The following is a 23652-nucleotide window of genomic DNA, read 5'->3' as shown; positions in this document are numbered from 1 at the left end:
AGCCTGCATAAATTATCCCAATTCACAAGCGATGCAATCTGGGTACAGCTGCACTATTTATTCGGTTCCCCTGGCCAAAAAAGAAGGACCGAGAGTCACAGAGAACAGCAGCCTTTTGCCTTGACCACCCCCCCCCCCCCCAGTCAGCTTCTGAGGCTCTGCGCTGGTTCAAGCTTGTCTCCATAAGGACTAGGAACTTGGGAGTGTCTGTCTCCTGGAGAGGGGGGCAGACTGAACGACAGGTGGGATTTTCAGGGTGCAGAATGCAATGCCAGATCTTGACCTCTCGTTGTCCATCATGGCCGCTGTCCAGAATACTTCTGGGGAGCAGAGGGAGCTGCTCAATTGCTGGCACAGCTATTTGAGCAAACTCCAGATGCTGGGCGTCATCGACCGCCAGAACAGGCCACGGTGCCACCTCAGGCGCCCAGGAGCTGTACCCGAGCTGGGCCAGACCGCGCTGCAAGGCGCCCCCTCGAAAAGTATTGCCTCAGTCCCCCTCTCCAGAACAGCCCCCAGCAATGAGTGAGAAGGATGTCCCGCCCCCAACCACCCCCTCCTTCCTGTCCCGGGGTTCTTCTCAGGCGGCCTGGCCGATGATGAGGACGCTCATGATGAAGACCATGGCGAAGAAGACCCACATGAAGAAGCGGTCCATCACTTTGGCCACCTTCTTCCACTCCCCAGTCCGTTTCTGAGCCGCCTTCTGGTCCCGGAAGCAGTTGGCAATGAACTCCACGTTCCTGAGGATGCTGCTGTGGTGGCAGAGGCACCGGCTCTTGGCACAGCTGGGCACCTCCAGCCCCTCCCCACCGCCCGTCTCCAGATCCACGTACTTCCCACCCTCGCGCCAGTCCGGCTGCGCTTCCTCCGCAGAAGACGCCCCCTTGGCCGGGCCTTTGGTCTGCCCTCGGGGACCCCCGCCGTTGGCTACCTGGGCCGGGGGGAGGCTGTCCGGCTCCGGCCGGGGGCTCTGGCAGCTCTCCCCCACCTCGTAGACAAAGAAGATGCGGGCCATGTGATGCAGGATAAGCCTCCTGGCCCACCGGGGGAGGGGCTTGGCCCCAGGGCCGCAGTGGTGGATGTTCATGATGAAGATGGTCAAGGCCGTGGAGGCTGTGATCAGGGTCATAGTGGCGATGTAGTACTTGCCTATGGAGAGGAGAGAAGAGAAGAGGCCATGTCACCCGTTGCCACCTCACAGGGCTCTCCGTGGGCCTGAGGAGGAGGAAGAAGAGGAACAAAAAAGAAGAGGAGGAAGAGGAAGGAGGAGGAAGAAAAAAAAGAGGAACAAAAAAGTAGTAGAAGAAGAAGAGGAACAAAAAAATGAAGAGGAGAAAGAGGAAGAAGGAGGAGAAAGAGGAGGAAGAGGAAGAAGAGGAACAAAAAAGAGGAGGAAGAGGAAGAAGAAGAAGAAGAAGAAGAGGAACAAAAAAAGAAGAGGAGGAGGAGGAAGAAGAGGAACAAAAAAGAAGAGAAGGAAGAGGAGGAACAAAAAAGAAGAAGAGGAAGAGGAAGGAGGAGGAAGAAGAAAAAGAGGAACAAAAAAGAAGAGGAGGAAGAAGGAGGAGGAGGAGGAGGAGAAAGAAGAGGAACAAAAAAGAAGAGGAAGAAGAAGAGGAACAAAAAAAGAAGAGGAGGAAGAGGAAGAAGAAGAACAAGAGGAACAAAAAAAGAAGAGGAGGAGGAGAAAGAAGAGGAACAAAAAAGAAGAGAAAGAGGAAGGAGGAGAAGGAAGAAGAGGAACAAAAAAGAAGAGGAGGAAGAAGAGGAACAAAAAAAGAGGAGGAAGAGGAAGGAGGAGGAAGAAGAAAAAGAGGAACAAAAAAGAAGAGGAGGAAGAGGAAGAAGAAGAGGAACAAAACAGTAGAGGAGGAAGAGGAAGAAGAAGAGGAACAAAAAAAAGAAGAGGAGGAAGAGGAAGAAGGAGGAGGAGAAAGAGGAAGAAGAGGAACAAGAAAGAAGAAGAGGAGGAACAAAAAAAAGAAGACGAGGAAGAGGAAGAAGGAGGAAGAGGAAGAAGAGGAACAAAAAGAGGAGGAGAAAGAGGAAGAAGAGGAACAAAAAAAGAAGAGGAGGAGGAGAAAGAAGAAGAAGAAGAATTGCAGATAATACCTCGCCCTTCTCTCTGGATCAGAGTCTCAGAGTGGCTTACAATCTCTTATATCTTCTCCCCCCACAACAGACACCCTGTGAGGTGGCTGAGGCTGAGAGAGCTCTGACAGAAGTTTCCCTTTTGAGGACAGCTCTGTGAGAGCTATGGCTGACCCAAGGCCATTCCAGCAGCTGCAAGTGGAGGGCGGGATATAAATCCAATATCTTCATCTACCTCACAGGGTGTCTGTTGTGGGGGAGGAAGGGAAAGGAGATTGTGAGCCGCTCTGAGACTCTTCGGAGTGGAGGGCGGGATATAAATCCAATATCTTCATCTACCTCACAGGGTGTCTGTTGTGGGGGGGGAGGGAAAGGAGGTTGTGAGCCGCTCTGAGACTCTTCGGAGTGGAGGGCGGGATATAAATCCAATATCTTCATCTACCTCACAGGGTGTCTGTTGTAGGGGAGGCAGATAAGGGAGATTGTGAGCCGCTCTGAGACTCTGTCCTCGAAAGGGCAGCTACTGTGAGAGACCTCTCAGCCCCACCCACCTCACAGGGTGTCTGTTGTGGGGGAGGAAGGTAAAGGAGATTGTGAGCCGCTCTGAGACTCTTCGGAGTGGAGGCCGGGATATAAATTCAATATCTTCTTTGCCTCACTATATTTTTAGCTTGCTGGATATTCCTCCCACCCTCAGCCCCTCTGAACGTTCTTCTCTCTTCCACCCCCCTCAGAAACTCCATCTGGTTCAGAGCGTTGTAGCTCGGCTCCAATGGAGACCTAGGCAGTCTGTCCACTGGGGTTCTCACCTAAAAAACCCTTCAGGGCCTGAGCCCCACATATCTGCAGGGCAACCTCTCCCACAATGCTCTGCTGCAACAGCTCTGCACCACTGGGCAAAACCTTCTGAAGGTGAGACACCACAAAGGGGCCAGAACGCCAGCTGCCCATACTGGGCATTTCCTGCTGTGACTCCCTCTCTGGGGAATGGCCAGTCTGAGAAAGGTACGGACAATTGTGTCATTCCACAGAGTAGAAGAAACAGAACTGCTCCGAGGGGCATTTATATAGGAACAGCAAAAGAGCCCTGCTGGAACAGACCAGTGGTCTGTCTAGGCCAGCATCTCCTCTCAGAGAGTGGCCAACTGGTCACTCTGGTGGGCCAACAACAGGGAAGAGAGGCTGAGGCCTTCCCTTGAGAAGAACATCAGAAGAGCCCTGCTGGATCAGACCAGGGAGGGTCCATCTAGTCCAGCCTCCTGTCTCACACAGTGGCCAGCCAGTATTTCTGGAAGGCCAACAACAGGGCAGAGAGGCTGAGGCCTTCCCCTGAGAAGAACCTCAGAAGAGCCCTGCTGGGTCAGACCATCTAGTCCAGCCTCATGTCTCACAGTGGCCAGCCAGTTCCTCTGGAGGGCCAACAACAGGGCAGAGAGGCCGAGGCCTTCCCCTGAGAAGAACCTCAGATGAGCCCTGCTGGGTCAGACCAGTGAATGTCCATCTAGTCCAGCCTCCTGTCTCACGCAGTGGCCAACCAGTTCCTCTGGAGGGCCAAAACAGGGCAGAGAGGCTGAGGCCTTCTCCTGAGAAGAACCTCAGAAGAGCCCTGCTGGGTCAGACCTTGGAGGGTCCATCTGGTCCAGCCTCCTGTCTCACACAGTGGCCAGCCAGTTCCTCTGGAATGCCAGCAACAGGGCAGAGAGGCTGAGGCGTTCTCCTGAGAAGAACCTCAGAAGAGCCCTGCTGGGTCAGACCAGGGAGGGTCCATCTAGTCTAGCCTCCTGTCTCACGCAGTGGCCAACCAGTTCCTCTGGAGGGCCAACAACAGGGCAGAGAGGCTGAGGCCTTCTCCTGAGAAGAACCTCAGAAGAGCCCTGCTGGGTCAGACCTTGGAGGGTCCATCTAGTCCAGCCTCCTGTCTCACACAGTGGCCAGCCAGTATTTCTGGAAGGCCAACAACAGGGCAGAGAGGCTGAGGCCTTCCCCTGAGAAGAACCTCAGAAGAGCCCTGCTGGGTCAGACCATCTAGTCCAGCCTCATGTCTCACAGTGGCCAGCCAGTTCCTCTGGAGGGCCAACAACAGGGCAGAGAGGCCGAGGCCTTCCCCTGAGAAGAACCTCAGAAGAGCCCTGCTGGGTCAGACCATCTAGTCCAGCCTCATGTCTCACACAGTGGCCAGCCAGTTCCTCTGGAGGGCCAACAACAGGACAGAGAGGCCGAGGCCTTCCCCTGAGAAGAACCTCAGAAGAGCCCTGCTGGGTCAGACCAGAGAGGGTCCATCTAGTCCAGCCTCCTGTCTCACACAGTGGCCAGCCAGTTCCTCTGGAGGGGCAACAACAAGGCAGAGAGGCCAAGACCTTCTCCTGAGAAGAACCTCAGAAGAGCCCTGCTGGGTCAGACCATCTAGTCCAGCCTCATGTCTCACAGTGGCCAGCCAGTTCCTCTGGAGGGCCAACAACAGGGCAGAGAGGCCGAGGCCTTCCCCTGAGAAGAACCTCAGAAGAGCCCTGCTGGGTCAGACCATCTAGTCCAGCCTCATGTCTCACACAGTGGCCAGCCAGTTCCTCTGGAGGGCCAACAACAGGACAGAGAGGCCGAGGCCTTCCCCTGAGAAGAACCTCAGAAGAGCCCTGCTGGGTCAGACCAGGGAGGGTCCATCTAGTCCAGCCTCCTGTCTCACACAGGGGCCAGCTAGTTCCTCTGGAGGGCCAACAGCAGGGCAGAGAACTTCTCCCAAGCAGGCTGGGAAGAGGGTCTCTGGAGCAACTCCTTACCAATGAGAGGGACGTTCTCTGAGGGGGGCATGCTCTCAGCCACCAGGAGCTGGAAGACGGTCAGAGCGAGGAGGACCGTGACTCCCAGGGAGACCTTCTCTCCAGAGTCCGCTGGGAGGTAGAAGCCCAGTGGGGCAAGGAAGGAGATCATGATACAGGGCAGGAGGAGGTTGAAGATGTAGAAGGAGGCCCGCCTCTGGAGCACCAGTGTGTAGGTGACGTCGGGGTAGGGGTCTGAACAGCAGCCGTAGACGATGACGTTCCTCCGGGCCGGCATGCCCAGCACCTCCCACTCCACGTTCTCCACAAAGTCCGTCAGGTCTCCCGTGTCCTGCTTGTTGAGGAGATCGATCTGATTGCCGTTGTACGTCCAGGAGCCAAAGGTCAGGCGGCACTGCTGCCCGTCGAAGGGGAAGTAGGAGACGTCTACCTTGCAGGAGCTCTTGGTGATGGCCGGCGAGTCCCACATGATCTGCCCGTCGTGGCGGATCACCACGTTGGTCTCCATGGAGCCTGAAAACTGCTCATCTGCACTGAGAAACAAGGAGAGGGCAGAGTTAGGCCACAGCCGATGGACTTCTGGGAAGCAGTGTGTGTGAATGAGATCTTGGGGCACAGGAGGACTGAAAGCTATATCTGGGCACTCAGTGTGATGCAGCAGCAGAAAAGGCTAATGTGATCTTGGGGTGTACCAACAGGGGCACAGCATCCAGATTGCAAGATGCCATGGTTCCACAGTACACAGCATTGTTCAGGCCACATCTGGTGTCCTGTGTGCAGTTCTGGAGGCCTCACTGCGGAAAAGGAAGTGGACAGAATTGGAGCACTGTAGTGCTTATTGCAGGGGTATCAAACATGTGTCCCTGGGGACAAATCAGGCCCCTGGAGGCCTCCTATCAGGCCCCCAAGCAACTGGCTGTCTTCTGCTTCCTTCTCCCTCTCTCTTGCTTCCTTCTGCATCACAGCTCGCTTTGCCAGGCTTGCTCAATCACACAGGAGCTGCAGAACAAAGCCTCTATTTTCTCCACTGGCTGAGACTCCTCTTCCTCCTGATCCCTTGGGGAGGGAAGGAAAGAGCCACAGCTTCCTTTGCCCAGTTCCCTGGATCCCATGGGAGAGATACAAAGAAAGCATCTTTAAGACTGATAAATGCTAACATTTTAAGCATGTTTTATTTTAAGTTTTTTTAAATCTTTAATTGTGTTTGACTGCATCCTTTATAAATTTTATATCTCTGCTACCTGGCATGACATTTTCTGACACACAGGGCCCGGCCCGACACTTTCTCATTTATGTCAGATCCGGCCCTTATCACAAATAAGTTCGACGTCCCTGGTTAGAGCGTCAGAGGAGGATCTGGGAGAGCCAGATTTGAATCCTCACTTCCTCTCTTTGCCATGGGAATTTACTGGGTGACTGTTAGGGGAGGTTTTGCCTTCAAAAACTCTAGTATTCTGTCTCTCCCCCACCCCCTTTCCTGAGGTCTATCTGGAAGAGAAAAAGATCCACTCAAAGATTACTCCAATGCAAGCAGGATTAGACCGTGCCAGCATACTGAGAAAGATTCAAAGTTCTTCAGTGACAGGATAAAAAAAAAGGTCAGGTCTGCTATTTCAAAAAGAATTCATCAGTTCTGTTCTCAGACGTAATTCACCCCACTCTCTGTTTAGAGCACACCCTACATTCCAAAGAGGGACATAAAAAACCCAAATCTTCTACACCAGGGGGGTTGAACTAATTTGTTATGAGGGCCGGATCTGACAGAAATGAGACATAAGAACATAAGAGAAGCCATGTTGGATCAGGCCAATGGCCCCTCCAGACCAACACTCTGTGTCACATAAGAACATAAGAGAAGCCATGTTGGATCAGGCCAGTGGCCCCTCCAGTCCAACACTCTGTGTCATATAAGAACATAAGAGAAGCCCTGTTGGATCAGGCCAGTGGCCCCTCCAGTCCAACACTCTGTGTCACATAAGAACATAAGAGAAGCCATGTTGGATCAGGCCAGTGGCCCATCCAGTCCAACACTCTGTGTCACATAAGAACATAAGAGAAGCCCTGTTGGATCAGGCCAATGGCCCATCCAGTCCAACACTCTGTGTCACATAAGAGAAGCCATACTGGATCAGGCCAATGGCCCATCCAGTCCAACACTCTGTGTCACATAAGAACATAAGAGAAGCCCTGTTGGATCAGGCCAATGGCCCATCCAGTCCAACACTCTGTGTCACACAGGGGCCAAAAAAACCAGGTGCTAACAGGAAGTCCATCAGTGGGGCCAGGACGCTAGAAGCCCTCCCACTGTGCCCCCCCCCAAGCACCAAGAATACAGAGCATCACTGCCCCAGACATAAGAACATAAGAGAAGCCATGTTGGATCAGGCCAATGGCCCCTCCAGTCCAACACTCTGTGTCACACAGTGGCCAAAAAAACCAGGTGCCACCAAGAGCTCCACCAGCGGGGCCAGGACACTAGACTCCCTCTCACTGCTGCCCCCCACCCCAAACACCAAGACAGAGCATCTCTGCCAAAGACATAAGAATGTAAGAGAAGCCATCATGGATCAGACCAGTGGCCCATCCAGTCCAACACTCTGTATCACACAGTGGCCAAAAAAACCAGGTGCCATCAGGAGGTCCATCAGTGGGGCCAGGACACTAGAAGCCCTCCCACTGTGCCCCCCCAAGCACCAAGAAGACAGAGCCTCACTGCCCCAGACATAAGAACACAAGAGAAGCCATGTTGGATCAGGCCAATGGCCCCTCCAGTCCAACACTCTGTTTCACATAGTGGCCAAAAAACCCAGGTCTACCAGTGGGGCCAGGACACTAGAAGCCCTCCCACTGCTGCCCCCCTAGCACCAAGAAGACAGAGCATCCCTGCCCCAGACAGAGAGTTCCAAGAATAGGCTGTGGCTCATAGCCACTGATGGACCTCTGCTCCAGATGTTGATCCAATCCCCTCTTGAAGCTGGCTATGCTTGTAGCTGTCACCACCTCCTGTGGCAGGGAATTTCACGTGTTGGGCCGGACCATGTTGAATTGGGCCGAGCCGCCTTGGACTGGGCCATGTGTGTACCCATTTAAGATTATGGGGCAAAGATAAAAATTTTATAAAGCACACAAATATATTTCTTTCAAACTTAACACATGCTTAAAACATTAGCACTCATTGATCTTAAAGGTGCTTTCTTTGTATTTCTCCCAAGGGATCCAGGGAACTGGGCAAAGGAAGCTCTGACTTTTCCCTTCCTCCTCCAGGGAATTGGGGGGGGGGAGCCTCAGCCAATAGAAGGAAGAAAGGCTTGGCTCAATAGCTCTGCTGTGCAATTGAGAAAGCCTGGCAAAACAAGCTATTCCTCCCAAGGGAAGAGCCTCAGCCAATGGAGAAAATAGAGGTTTTGCTCTGTAGCTCCTGTGCGATTGAGCATACCTCGCAAAGCTAGCTGTGATGCAGAAGGAAGCAGAAGACAACCAGTTGCTTGGGGGCCTGATTCAGCCCCCAAACTGCACCCCTGTTCTACACTTACCCCTGAAAGATACGGGATGGCACCACCTTGGCTGAGATAATCAGTAGGTCAAAGAACAGATTTACCTGGGGAGGGGGGATTAGGGAGAAATAGAACATCTCCAAAATGCATCGAGTCAACATAGGCAATTTAAAGACCATTATAAGAATCTGAGTCTCACCTGAGAGTGTGATTGTCATGTACATGTCAAATTCCTTGGCAGGTATGAATACCACAAACAAGGGCTTTCCCAACCTCCCTTCGCAATGACTTTTCTGTTGCCAACTTTCCCTGCCAAACTATCAAAGGGAATAGAATACAATCCGAGAGAGGTCACTTCGATGGAGAACGCAACAAACAATGCAAGCTGGTGCCCAATTCACTAAGAAGTATGTAGAAACCATTAAGGTTTGTAGACTCTTTCGGGCTCAAGTGCCGTGTTCTACTGGAGAAAGTTTTCCTTCCAGACGTTTCGTTCTCAGCTGCGGAAAACATCCTCAGTGGCGTTGCAGCCGGAGCAAGCGCTCTGACCTTCTTGGCTGCTGTGCATTGAGTGGGGCCAGGGCTGCTGGAGAGCTGCTATTTGTAGGCTGGAGGGGGTGTGATGAAAGGGCAATTGGTTTGTGGACAGCGGCGTCACTAGGGCGGGGCCAAGGGGGCCACTGCCCCCCCCCCAGAGCTGCTGCAGGACTCGGAGAGGAAGTTTCGGCGCTGGGCTTCCTGTGGGCTCTCCCTGCCCTTCTATTAAGGAGGCGGCCAGTGGGAAGGCGGCTCGGACGGCCAGGCTCAGTCTCAGCCTGTTCCATTGGCTGCCCGCTTCTCAGAGCGGCGCGCCATGTGGCGTGGGTTGGGGGAGACCCGGGCTGCCGGGCCTGCTTTAGCTTCACTGGCGCCGCTTCTGGCCCAGTGGCGGCAGCTGCGATCGGCTCAATCGAGGCTGGCCAGCGATGGGGTCTCCCGTTGGGGAGCCTCCTCCTGCTGATCTGTACAGGGACACGTGGGTGCGCTACCTGGGTGAGTCGGTGCCCCCTGGGTGCAGGGCGGGTGTGTGTGTGTGTGACTTGAATCAGTTACACCCCAAGGTGCAACTCACCCTAGTGACGCCTCTGGGGCGCACTTGGCCCCAGGGTGCAACCCACGCACTTGGCCCCAGGGTCCAACCCACCCCAGTGACGCCACTGTTTGTGGATGTGCCCATTGTTTGGTGGGGCTTCCTGGAAGGGTAGTGATAAGGAAACTGGCTGTTGAATGTGACCATTGTTCTGTGTTAATTGCTGGGAAGGTTGGAAGGGGTGTGAAGATAAGGAAGATGGTTGTTGACTGTGCTGATTGTTCTGTGGAATTTGCTGGTTGTTCTGAGACTTTCTGCAATTTATAGTCTGTAGGGTGTTTTGCAGAGCTGGGTACCAAGATTGGTGGATGAAAATGCCTTCTTCCTTTCTGTTAAAATTGTGCTGGTGTTTGTAAATCTCAATAGCTTCTCTGTTCAGGCGGGTATGATAATGTGAGACCGTAGAAAGGACTTCAGTTCTTTCAAAGTGGATGACGTGGTCTCCTTCTTGAAGTGCATGTTCAGCGACAGCTGATTTTTCTGGCTGAAACAAGCGACAGTGTCTCTTGTGTTCGGTGAGACGGGTGTTGATACTGCAATGTCTGGAAGGAAAACTTTCTCCAGTAGAACACAGCACTTGATCCCGAAAGATTCTACAAACCCTAATGATGTCACCAGCCGTGAAAACCTGAAATCTTTGATATATAGAAACCAGTCCAAAAGTCCAAAACATGTACATTCAAGTCCCAAAGTAGTGTGGTGACAAGCCAATCGATTTAAGTACTTGTTTCTTTCCAGTCTTCATTAGACCTGGGACCAATATTGATTCAATTATATAGATTCTTCACACAATTTCCAAAAAAGAGGGACGCGGAGCGTCTCCAGCAGCAGTTTCACATTGGCTACAGCTCAGTACAAGAAGCCACATACGGAGCTGTAGCCGATGTGAAACTGCTGCTGGAGACGCTCTGCGTCCCTCTTTTTTGAAAATTATGTAAAAAAATCTATATAATTGAATTCATACTGGTCCCAGGTCTGATGAAGACTGGAAAGAAACAAGTACTTCATCGATAGGCTTCTCACCGCACTGCTTTGGGACTTGAATGTACATCTTTTGGACATTGGGACTGGTTTCTACATCTCTCTCTCTCTCTCGGCTTGGCTTCGCGAACGAAGATTTAAGAAGGGTGCAGGGTTTGCTGGTGGGTCGCTGGTGGCTGACAAGACCAATGTGGGACAGGCAGGTCCGGCCACAGCGGCTGCAGGGAAAAGTCTGATTTGGGGTTGGTGCTGTAGCAGTGCGATTCTTCCTCAATCTTCTTTTGTCCTCAAGACCAGCTATGCGTGTGTTCTCAAAGGAAGAGACAGCCTGGTGGATGGTGTGCCTCCATGCTTTGCGATCTGAGGCTAGGTCAGACCACTGGTGATGGTTGATGTGACAGGTGCTAAGGGATTTCTTCAAGGAGTCCTTGTACCTCTTCTTTGGTGCCCCTCTATTTCGATGGCCGGTGGAGAGTTCGCCATACAGGGCAATCTTGGGAAGGCGGTGGTTTTCCATCCTAGAAATATGCCCTGCCCAGCGCAGCTGCGTCTTCAACAGCAGTGCCTCGATGCTGGTAACCTCTGCCCGCTTGAGGACTTCAGTGTTGGTCACAAAGTCACTCCAGTGGATGTTGAGGATGGTGCGAAGGCAGCGCTGATGAAAGCGCTCGAGGAGTCGCAGGTGATGACGGTATAAAACCCACGATTCGGAGCCATAGATGAGGGTTGTCATCACAACCGCTTTGTAAACATTGATCTTTGTGCCTTTTTTCAGATGCTTGTTGCTCCACACTCTTTTGTGCAGTCGGCCAAATGCACGGTTTGCCTTTGCCAGCCTGTTGTCAATCTCCTTGTCGATCTTGGCATCTGAGGAGATGATGCACCCTAGGTAGCTGAACTGCTGGACTGTCTTCAGAACTGATTCACCCACAGTGATGCAGGGAGGGTGATAATCTTCCTGGGGTGCAGGCTGGTGGAGAACTTCTGTCTTCTTCAGACTAACTTCTAGGCCGAATAGCTTGGCAGCCTCTGCAAAGCAGGACGTCATATGCTGCAGAGCTGATACCGAGTGGGAGACGAGTGCAGCATCATCAGCAAACAGTAGCTCTCGGATGAGTTTTTCCATTGTCTTGGAGTGGGCCTTTAGTCGCCTCAGGTTGAACAGGCTGCCATCGGTGCGATAGCGGATGTAGACACCATCGTCCTCATCTAGATCTACTGCGGCTCTTTGAAGCATCATGCTAAAGAAAATCGTAAAGAGAGTTGGCGCGAGAACGCAGCCTTGCTTTACACCTGTGCCTATTGGGAAGGGCTCCGAGAGGTCGTTGCAGTGTCTGACTTGGCCTCGCTGGTCTTCGTGTAGCTGGATGATCATGCTGAGGAACCTTGGGGGACATCCTAAACGTTCCAAGATTTGCCACAGGCCTTTTCTGCTAACGGTATCGAAAGCTTTGGTAAGGTCGACAAAAGTCACATACAGACCCTTGTTCTGTTCCCTGCATTTCTCTTGGAGCTGCCTGAGAACAAATACCATGTCGGTGGTGCTCCTGTTAGCTCTGAAGCCGCACTGGCTCTCTGGGAGGAGTTCTTCTGCAATGGTGGGCACCAGTCTGTTCAGGAGTATTCTGGCAAGGATTTTGCCTGCGATGGAGAGCAGGGTTATCCCCCGGTAGTTGGAGCAGTCTGACTTTTCCCCTTTGTTCTTGTATAGGGTGATGATGATTGCATCGCGAAAGTCCTGTGGTAATTTGCCTTGTTCCCAGCAGGTGACAAGTACTTTGTGAAGTGAGCTATGTAGTACTGTGCCCCCATGCTTCCAGATCTCTGGTGGAATTCCATCAACTCCTGCTGCCTTGCCACTTTTCAGTTGCTGGATGGCTTTAACAGTCTCTTCTAGGGTGGGGATCTCATCCAACTCTGTTTTCACCGGTTGAAGTGGGGTGAGGTGGATTGCTGAATCTTGAACTACGCGGTTGGCACTGAAGAGAACCTGAAAATACTCCGACCACCGGTTCAGTATGGATGCCTTGTCTGTGAGGAGCACTTGGCCGTCTGCACTATGCAAGGGACTCTGAGCCTGATATGATGGACCATATACTGCCTTCAGGGCTTCGTAGAACCCTCTTAAATCACCAGTGTCTGCACACAGCTGGGTTCTCTCTGCAAGCTTGGTCCACCACTCGTTCTGAATGTCTCGAAGCTTGCGCTGGAGGTTGCTACATGCAGCACGAAAGGTTGCTTTTTTCCCAGGACAGGAGGGCTGAGCAAGATGTGCTTGGTAGGCAGATCTCTTTTTTGCCAGTAATTCTTGGATCTCTTGATTGTTCTCATCAAACCAGTCCTTGTTCTTCCTTGTGGAGAACCCGAGGACTTCTTCAGAGATCTGCAGGACGGTAGTTTTTAGGTGTTCCCAGAGTGCTTCTGGAGAAGGGTCTGTGGGGCAACTGAGGTCCTCAATTCTTGACTGGAGTTTTGCCTGGAAGGCAGCTTTAACTTCGGCTGACTGGAGGCTGCCAACCTGAAACTTCCTCCGAGGGATACCTCCTCTCCTGGGTGTGGGTTTAAAGTGAAGACGGAGATTGCAGCGTACAAGACGATGATCCGTATGACATTCTGCGCTGGGCATTACTCGGGTGTGTAAGACATCTCGAAGGTCTCTCTGGCGCACCAGAATGTAGTCGATAAGGTGCCAATGCTTGGACCGTGGGTGCATCCAGGTTGTCTTCAGACTGTTCTTCTGCTGGAAGATAGTGTTGGTGATGGTGAGCTGGTGCTCCATGCAGAATTCTAGCAGGAGGCGCCCGTTGTCATTGCAGTTGCCAATGCCGTGTTTGCCAAGTACTCCTTTCCAGGCTTCCGAGTCTTTACCTACTCTGGCATTGAAGTCGCCAAGGATGATCACCTTGTCCTCTGTAGGGGTCTTCCGTACGAGGTTGCGTAGATCAGCATAGAACTTGTTCTTTTCTGCAGGATCTGCTTGAAGGGTTGGGGCATACACACTGAAGAGTGTTGCATGCTGCTTGTTTTGAAGTGGGAGGCGCATGGACATGATGCGATCTGAGTGACCTGTTGGAAGGTTTTCGAGTTTGGAGGCGATGGAGTTCCTGACCATGAAGCCAACGCCAGAAAGGCGGCTCTCAGCCTTTGACTTACCCGACCAGTAGAGGGTATAGCCAGCACCGTGTTCTTGAAGACTACCTTCCTCAGGGAAACGGACCTCACTGAGAGCTGCTATGTCGATATTCAACCTGAGAAGTTCGTGGGCAACTAGAGCAGAGCGTCGTTCAGGGCGACCGCTGCCTACTGTGTCAAGCATGGTTCTGATGTTCCAACACGCAAGCTTTAGTCTTTGCACACTTTGTGAGGCAGGTGCATGCCTTTTCTTTGTTGTTATTTTTCGACCGCAAGTAAGGATGCCCGTTGACCGCGGCTAGCCAGCTGGGGTGGGGGAGACGAGCTTTGTTTAGGCCACCTTTTCTAGGCCCCTCTCCGTGTGGAGCAAGCAGTGCTGTCCCTAGATAAGGCTGCTTGGTCGTTCAGGGTGCTGCCGAAAGATGCTTTCGTCTCCGGGTTAGCATCAGGCGACCAATATCCTGAACCGCCTACATGCAGGATCGGGACTGCGGCTTCCAGTGGCACCTTCCACCTGCCGTTTCGCCCCTTGCCTATCGCTGCAGGACTTGATGCGTTGTGAGTTGTGTGTGTGGATATGCCCTTCAGGCCTGCGCAGAGGAATTTTTTAGGTGAAGCGCAGTGTGCGCGGTACTGGCTCCACCCTTTCACCTGGGGGTCATCTGCCATGGCCCAGTAAGCCGGGACGCCGGCAGTGAGTCCTCCAGGTGGTAGGTGTTACATTAACGAGCTCTATCTGCCCGGGTTTGATGTTAGAGTTTTCCTTCTCTTAGGCTGACGAAGTTGGTGGGCCCAGCCTGCCCATCCGGTTATACCGCCGGACAATTCGGTCGCACCATGACGTAGCAAACTCTGTGAAAACGGGGGGGACCAGCGAGAAGGTGTTGCTACGGATGCAGTAATGCAGGAGAGGCCATTGCAGTGACCATCTGCCAGGCATAGCCAGACAGTGACCACGCGGCGTTCACTACACCGGGAGAGGAGAGGCTATGTATTGCGCATGCACTTTCCCTGGGGGGGTAGGATTCCCAGAGGGAGCCCACCCCCCACCACCCCCCCATACTTCTTACTTTCTACATACTTCTTAGTGAATTGGTCACTCGCTTGCATTTTTTGTTGTGTTAAACTATAAAAGGGGCCTGGCAGCAACTGAGCGTGAGGCATGACCCACTCATACCCCAGAGGGCCCCAAGGTGCGGCCCTGAGCCCCAGAGTGCAGCTGCTGGGCTTTTGCAAACTCCTTCACCCAGCCCGGTCATATCTTGTTCATAGGCGGCTGTTGCTTGCAGATGGCAAAGGATCCCGAGGTCTCATTTCTGGAACCAGCTGGGGCAGGATCACATCTTGGGAGAGCTGCATAAGCTCTGCCCTGCTGGATTAGACCACGGGTCTATTGAGCCCATGAGGTTCCTGCAACAGGTCTCTTTTCTTCTTCATTCCCAGCATCGGGTGCTCAGGTACACTGCCTCTCAGCCTGGAGGGTCCATTTAGTTCCCATTCTCGTACACACCTGTTGACAGGCCCACTCTCCTCTGTGCATTTGCCGGCCCTTTTAATAAAGCCGTTTTAACTCTCTGGGGGAGGAAAAGTGGTGTGGTATAGCCCCCTCTCCTCAGATCTCAGAAACTAAGCAGGGTGGGTACTTGGATGGGAGACCACCAAGGAAGGCTCTGCAGAGGAAGGCCATGGCCAACCGTCTCTGCTTCTCCTTTGCCTTGAAAGCCCCTTGCTGGGGTCACCATAAGTCTTGGGAGGGAGACCACAAAAGAAGGCTCTGAAGAGGATGGCCATGGCCAACCACCTCTACTTCTCACTTGCTTTGAAAGCCCCTTGCTGGAGTCACCATATGTCTTGGAAGGGAGACCACCAAGGAAGGCTCTGAAGAGGAAGGCCATGGCCAACCACCTCCGGTTCTCACTGGCCTTGAAAGCCCCTTGCTGGGGTCACCATAAGTCTTGGGAGGGAGACCACCAAGGAAGGCTCTGAAGAGGAAGGCCATGGCCAACCACCTCTACTTCTCACTTGCTTTGAAAGCCCCTTGCTGGAGTCACCATATGTCTTGGAAGGGAGACCACCAAGGAAGGCTCTGAAGAGGAAGGCCATGGCCAACCACCTCCGGTTCTCACTGGCCTTGAAAGCCCCTTGCTGGGGTCACCATAAGTCTTGGGAGGGAGACCACCAAGGAAGGCTCTGAAGAGGAAGGCCATGGCCAACCACCTCTACTTCTCACTTGCCGTGAAAGCCCCTTGCTGGGGTCACCATAAATCTTGGAAGGGAGAACAATAAGGAAGGCTCTGCAGAGGAAGGCCATGGCCAACCACCTCTGCTTCTCACTGGCCTTGCTGGAGTCACCATAAGTCTTCGAAGGGAGACCCCCAAGCAAGGCTCTGCAGAGGAAGGCCATGGATGACCACCTCTGCTTCTCCTTTGCCTTGAAAGCTCCTTGCTGAAGTCAGATGAAACTCGATGGGGCTTTATACACACGCAAACTCTGAGTCTCAGGATATTGGATACCAAACAGCAACCCATAGAGGGAGACCTACTTGTTGTAGAGGACAATATCCGGCCTCCAGACGTAGCTGCTCGGTATCCGGATGGTGTCGATGCCATCATAGGTCTCCTTGTCCCAGGCGAGGTAGGCATCTACCCAGACCTGCCGGATCCACAGGTAAGCCGTCAAGATCTGGTTCCTCTCGTCCTGCAAAATTCAAGAGAGTCGCTCAGAGGCAGCCAGGAAGGACCAGCTGGCTTTTCTTACAAATGGCTTTGGGGGGGGGGGGATCTGTGGATGCCAGCCTCCAGGTGGGGGAAAAAACCCAACAGAGCAGGGAAGTTAGAGAAAGAATGGAAAAAAAAATAGCTTCCCAAACAATTCATAAACAAGGGCTGTTGTAATAATCAAGAACATAACGAACCAAAGAATTGTGTAAGAGGTCACACAATAATCCAATAGAAACTCGGTCCAAAAGGAATTCAATAAATCACAATACAGTCCACCTCCAACAAGGTAAAAAATCTTTAAGGAAACTACATAAGAAGAAGAAGAGGAAGAATTGCAGATTTATACCCCGCCCTTCTCTCTGAATCAGAGACTCAGAGCAGCTTACAATCTCCTTATCTTCTCCCCCTCACGACAGACACCCTGTGAGGTGGGTGGGGCTGAGAGGGCTCTCAAAGCAGCTGCCCTTTCAAGGACAACCTCTGCCAGAGCTATGGCTGACCCAAGGCCATTCCAGCAGCTGCAAGTGGAGGAGTGGGGAATCAAACCCGGTTCTCCCAGAGAAGAGAGCTCTGGCTGACCCAAGGCCATTCCAGCAGGTGCAAGTGGAGGAGTGGGGAATCAAACCTGGTACTCCCAGATAAGAGAGCTCTGGCTGACCCAAGGCCATTCCAGCAGCTGCAAGTGGAGGAGTGGGGAATCAAACCCGGTTCTCCCAGATAAGAGAGCTCTGGCTGACCCAAGGCCATTCCAGCAGGTGCAAGTGGAGGAGTGGGTAATCAAACCCGGTTCTCCCAGATAAGAGAGCTCTGGCTGACCCAAGGCCATTCCAGCAGGTGCAAGTGGAGGAGGGGGGAATCAAACCCGGTTCTCCCAGATAAGAGAGCTCTGGCTGACCCAAGACCATTCCAGCAGGTGCAAGTGGAGGAGTGGGGAATCAAACCTGGTACTCCCAGATAAGAGAGCTCTGGCTGACCCAAGACCATTCCAGCAGCTGCAAGTGGAGGAGTGGGGAATCAAACCTGGTTCTCCCAGATAAGAGTCCACTCACTTAACCACTACACCAAACTGGCTCCCCTTAAAGATGACTTCCAACAATGTACAAGGGATTCCCAAACAATGTACAAGGGATTCCCAAAACTAGTCATATGGCAGATTCCAAGTGGGCAGCCGTGTTGGTCTGAAGCAGTTGAACAAAGCAGGACCAACCCCTTTTTATTTAGAACGTCAGCTTCCTTGTGCTCTTAAGCACACTTCATCAGATGAGGAATCCAGCACAGTGAGCAAAGCCACACAGAGCTGGTAGGCAGTGGCCCACAATGCAACATGGTACAGATTTAAGAACCAACGACAGTGAAGTGAAATTATCTGGTAGGCAGTGGTTTAGAATGTTAAATGGTACAAGGACAGAATAGTAAAATTAACAAACAGAGCAAACCTTTGATCTGAGTAGCATGAGCATGCGAACAACAAAACAGTAGCATGTCAAAATGTGAGATTGTCTGTCAATGACAACGGGAGATGAGTTCAATATATGTCAATTTATGGTGATCCCATATAGCAGGTCTTTATCAGTAGGATGCAATGCAAATAACAGTATCAAAGGCTGATTCCAAAATGCATCTAAGCCAAAAATTCCATACTAAATATGAGAACCTCTTGAAAATCTCTATGGTGGTTCGATAACCACATTTCAGATATATTCCTTTGTCAAGAGATAAGAATAACATCTAGTTATGGAATCAGGTAAGCGGTCTTATAGTATCCACTAATACAGTAAAGTTACAGATGGAGCGCAATCACCAGATTTCGTTTTGGGCAGGAGCTCACAAATTTTATCGTGCTCTTTCTTTCTTACCTCCCTCCCCCCCCCCCCCCCAAAAAAACCCCACCTTGCTTCTGGGCTCCCTTGTTCAAATCCCCTGGGAGAATTTTGCTGAACACTAAGGTTTGACAAACTTTCGAATATTTTCCCCCACAACAAAGGGGGGGGGGATAACCAAAACATCTAAGGCAGACAGATGGAAATCTTCATCCTGCCACTGGGGCCAATTAGGAGAAGGTAATTAAAAAAGGATGATGGGAGTCAGGTTAACACATGAAGCATTTTAAAGCAGAGGCTGAGCTGATATAATTGAGTCATCCTTCGGGTAATGTCAGGGGTATGTGGCCTGTGCAAATGAGCTCTGAAAATAAGTTCTGCTAATGATATCACAGTCCAATCGTAAATTCAACACAGGAAGAGCACTATTTGTTGTTGTTCAGTCGCACAGTCGAGTCCGACTCTTTGCAACCCCATGGACAGAGTAAGGCCAGGCCCTCCTGTCTTCCACTATCCTCCGAAGTCTGCTCAAATTTGTGTTTGTTACATCAGTAACGCTGTCCAGCCATGTCCTCTTTTGCCGTCCCCTTCTTCTTTTGAACATAAGAACATAAGAGAAGCCATGTTGGATCAGGCCAACGGCCCATCCAGTCCAACACTCTGTGTCACACAGTGGCAAAAAAATTTATATACACACATACACTGTGGCTAATAGCCACTGATGGACCTGTGCTCCATATTTTTATCTAAACCCTTCTTGAAGATGGCTATACTTGTGGCCGCCACCACCTCCTGTGGCAGTGAATTCCACATGTTAATCACCCTTTGGGTGAAGAAGTACTTCCTTTTATCCGTTTTAACCTGTCTGCTCAACAATTTCATTGAATGCCCACGAGTTCTTGTATTGTGAGAAAGGGAGAAAAGGACTTCTTTCTCTACTTTCTCCATCCCATGCATTATCTTGTAAACCTCTATCATGTCACCCCGCAGTCGACGTTTCTCCAGGCTAAAGAGTCCCAAGCGTTTCAACCTTTCTTCATAGGGAAAGTGCTCCAGCCCTTTAATCATTCTAGTTGCCCTTCTCTGGACTTTCTCCAATGCTATAATATCCTTTTTGAGGTGCGGCGACCAGAACTGCACACAGTACTCCAAATGAGACGGCACCATCGATTTATACAGGGGCATTATGATACTGACTGATTTGTTTTCAATTCCCTTCCTAATAATTCCCAGCATGGCGTTGGCCTTTTTTATTGCAAACGCACACTGTCTTGACATTTTCAGTGAGTTATCTACCACGACCCCAAGATCTCTCTCTTGGTCAGTCTCTGCCAGTTCACACCCCATCAACTTGTATTTGTAGCTGGGATTCTTGGCCCCAATGTGCATTACTTTGCACTTGGCCACATTGAACCGCATCTGCCACGTTGACGCCCACTCACCCAGCCTCAACAGATCCCTTTGGAGTTCCTCACAATCCTCTCTGGTTCTCACCACCCTGAACAATTTAGTGCCATCCGCAAACTTGGCCACTTCACTGCTCACTCCCAACTCTAAATCATTTATGAACAAGTTAAAGAGCATGGGACCCAGTACCGAGCCCTGAGGCACCCCACTGCTTACCGTCCTCCACTGCAAAGACTGCCCATTTATACTCACTCTCTGCTTCCTATTACTCAGCCAGTTTTTGATCCACAAGAGGACCTGTCCTTTTACTCCATGACTCTCAAGCTTTCTAAGGAGCCTTTGATGAGGAACTTTATCAAAAGCTTTCTGGAAGTCAAGGTAAACAACATCTATCGGGTCTCCTTTGTCCACATGTTTGTTCACCCCCTCAAAGAAATGTAACAGGTTAGTGAGGCAAGATCTTCCCTTACAGAACCCATGCTGAGTCTTCCTCAATAACCCGTGTTCATCAATGTGCCTACTCATTCTGTCCTTGATAATGGTTTCTACCAACTTTCCCGGTATTGAAGTCAGACTGACTGGCCTGTAATTTCCCAGATCTCCTCTGGAACCTTTTTTAAAGATGGGGGTGACATTTGCTACCTTCTAGTCCTCAGGAATGGAGGCAGATTTCGATGAAAGATTACAGATTTTTGTTAGAAGATCCACAAGTTCAACTTTGAGTTCTTTCAGAACTCTTGGATGTATGCCATCCGGACCCGGTGACTTATTAGTTTTTAATTTGTCCATCAATTGTAGGACCTCCTCTTTTTTCACCTCAATCTGACTCAGGTCTTTCAACACCCCTTCCAAAATTAGTGGTTCTGGGGCGGGCAAAAAGTTCTTATCTTCCACAGTGAAGATGGAGGCAAAAAATTCATTTAGCTTCTCAGCCATTTCCCTATCCTCCTTCAGTATTCCTTTTACCCCATGGTCATCCAAGGGCCCCACTGCCTCCCTGGCTGGTTTCCTACTTCTAATATATTTGAAGAAAGTTTTATTGTTGGTCTTTATGTTTTTTGCAATATGCTCCTCATAGTCCCTTTTTGCCTGCCTGATCACAGTCTTGCATTTGATTTGCCACAGCCTGTGTTCCCTTTTACTAATCTCACTTGGACTGGTTTTCCACCGCTTAAAGGAGTCCTTCTTACCTTTTACAGCTTCCATTACTTTGTTTGTTAACCACGCAGGCCTTTTCTTATGCCTGTTTGTGCCTTTCCTAACTTGTGGTATGTATTTTATCTGAGCTTCTAGGATTATAGTTTTAAATAGCATCCAAGCTTCCCCAAGGGTTTTGACCGTATGTACCTTTCCTTTCAGTTTCCTCCTCACATGCCTCCTCATCTCAGTGTATTTACCCCTTTTAAAGTTAAACGTGGTTGTGGCGGTCTTTTTGGACAACTCCCTATTTATACAAACGGTGAAATCAATAACATTATGGTCACTGCTCCCAAGCGGCGCAATCACTTTTACATCTCTCACCAAGTCTTGGGCATTACTTAGGACCAAATCCAGGATCGCCCCACCCCTGGTAGGTTCTGAGACCATCTGCTCCATAGCACAGTCATTGAGAGCATCTAGAAACTCAATCTCTTTCTCTCGACCAGAACACATATTGACCCAATCAATCTGCGGGTAGTTAAAATCACCTATTACGACACAGTTTTTACGTTTAGCCGCTAACTTTAAGCCTTCCATCATATTATAATCGTCCTCTCTCTTTTGATTTGGTGGGCGATAACAAACTCCCATAGTTAAATTTCCTTTTCGGCCCGCTCCATACAGGTCAGGCTCCCTGTAATAGATAGATAGATAGATAGATAGATAGATAGATAGATAGATAGATAGATAGATAGATAGATAGATAGATAGATAGATAGATAGAATGGTATGAATATGAATATGTGTGTTTGATGTGTTGGTATGTTTTGTGGAAGAGCACCTCATTTCGTTGCTCTCTTTTTGTTGAGAACAATGACAATAAATTTATCTATCTATCTATCTATCTATCTATCTATCTATCTATCTATCTATCTATCTATCTATCTATCTATCTATCATCTATCTTTCTTCAACCCAAAGCCTTCTGTCTTTCCCAGCATCAGGGTCTTCTCCAGGGAGTGCTCCCTTCTCATTGGGTGGCCAAAGTATTTGAGCTTCAGCTTCAGCATCTGATCTTCCAGGCAACACTCTGGGTTGATTTTCCTTAGGACTGATTGGATCTTCTTGCAGTACTGGGGACTCTCGAGTCTTCTCCAGTGAATGCTCCCTTCTCGTTTGGTGGCCGAAGTATATGAGCTTCAGCTTCAGATCTGACCTTCCAGGGAACAGTCTGGGCTGATTTCCCTTAGGACTGACTGATTGGATCTTCTTACAGTCGGAGGGGCTCTCAAGATTCTTCTACAGCACCACAGCTCAAAAGCATCTATTCTTCTACGCTCGGCCTTCCTTGTGGTCCAGCTCTCACAGCCATACATTACTACTGGGAATACCATCACTTTGACTGTATGGACTTTTGTGATATCTCTACTTTTTATTATGCTGCCCAGGTTCTCCATAGCTGTCCTCCCAAGGAGCAAACGTCTTTTAATTTCATGGCTACAGCCACCATCTGCAGTGATCTTGGACCCCAGAAATGTGAAGTCTGTCACTACTTCCATGTCTTCCCCTTCTATTTGCCACGGTATGATGGGACCAGATGCCATGATCTTAGTTGTTTTGATGTTGAGTTTCAAGCCTACTTTTGCGCTCTCGTCTGTCACCCTCAACAAGAGGTTCTTTAGGTCCTCCTCACTTTCTGCCATTAGAGCAGTATCATCTGCATATCTGAGCACTATAGCGGAGTTGAATGTATCACTGTGGCAGCATAAAGGGATAATATAAAGATGCCAACGAGGACTTCACCTCTTTCCAGCCGTTATCTTGCTCAATCCCCTTTTCATTTTTCCTTAACTGCTTTTTCAGAAATTCCTATTTAAAGGGTTTGTTTTGTAGAAAATGTTTGTAGAAAAGCAGCCCCGTGGCACAGAGTGGTAAAGCAGCAGTACTGCAGTACTGCGATCTGAACTCTCTGCTCACGACCTGAGTTCAATTCCAGCGGAAGCTGGATTCAGGTAGCCGGCCCAAGGTTGACCCAGCCTTCCATCCTTCCGAGGTCGGTCAAACGAGTCCCCAGCTTGCTGGGGGGAAAGTGTAGAATACTGGGGAAGGCAAGGGCAAACCACCCCGTCAACAGTCTGCCGTGAAAACGTTGTGAAAGCAGCGTCACCCCAGAGTCGGAAATGACTGGTGCTTGCACAGGGGACCTTTCCTTTTCCTTTGTAGAAAAATAGGTGGTGCTCATTAGCATAGAGCCAGTTTGGCGTAGTGGTTAAGTGTGCGGACTCTTATCTGGGAGAACCGGGTTTGATTCCCCACTCCTCCACTTGCACCTGCTGGCATGGCCTTGGGTCAGCCATAGCTCTGGCAGAGGTTGTCCTTGAAAGGGCAGCTGCTGTGAGAGCCCTCTCCAGCCCCACCCACCTCACAGGGTGTTTGTTGTCGGGGAGGGAGATAAAGGAGATTGTGAGGCGCTTTGAGACTCTTTGGAGTGGAGGGCGGGATATAAATCCAATATCTTCATCTACCTCACAGGGTGTCTGTTGTGGGGGAGGAAGGGAAAGGAGATTGTGAGCTGCTCTGAGACTCTTTGGAGTGGAGGGCAGGATATAAATCCAATATCTTCTTCTTCTTCTCCACCAGCCAAAAGCAACCGGATGCAAGAAAGGAGAGCCCTGGGCAGGTGAGGCCTGCATAGGCTGGTTAGAAATCCAGCCAGTCCAAGCAGGCATCACTCCCCTGGGGCGCTCCTTGGTCTCCCCGCCCCCAGTCAAAAGGCCAGCAAATCACCTGCTGCCCAAACTCACAACAGAAGTGGAGAAAGGGTGGGGAGGCTTCTCCAGGGCTAATGAGGGCTGCTGGGGGCGTGGCAAAGCCCAGGGTGGCTGGCTGGCTGCCCACTCTCCTAATCCAGGGATTGTTATGCAGCTGCACCTGCTATTCAATGGACAAGGGAGGTGGGG

At 50.7% G+C, this 23652-nt stretch overlaps 1 protein-coding gene across 1 annotated transcript in view; it reads right to left on the bottom strand.

Annotated features, from left to right (window-relative positions):
- Positions 1-564: 564 nt before the first annotated feature.
- The window catches only part of CHRNA10 (cholinergic receptor nicotinic alpha 10 subunit), a 42013-nt gene continuing 18925 nt past the window's right edge, over positions 565-23652 (bottom strand). The window contains exons 3-6 of the mRNA XM_060263764.1: positions 16148-16302; positions 4869-5401; positions 935-1152; positions 565-820 (exon numbers count right to left, since the gene is read on the bottom strand). Of these exons, the coding sequence (XP_060119747.1) occupies positions 581-820; positions 935-1152; positions 4869-5401; positions 16148-16302 (1146 nt within the window). The 3' untranslated portion in view covers positions 565-580. The remainder of the gene's footprint in view (positions 821-934; positions 1153-4868; positions 5402-16147; positions 16303-23652) is intronic.

The sequence above is a fragment of the Heteronotia binoei genome, unplaced genomic scaffold (assembly GCF_032191835.1).
Source record: "Heteronotia binoei isolate CCM8104 ecotype False Entrance Well unplaced genomic scaffold, APGP_CSIRO_Hbin_v1 ptg000860l, whole genome shotgun sequence".
NCBI classification, from domain to species: domain Eukaryota; kingdom Metazoa; phylum Chordata; class Lepidosauria; order Squamata; family Gekkonidae; genus Heteronotia; species Heteronotia binoei.
This window is presented reverse-complemented; position numbering and strand designations above follow the sequence as displayed.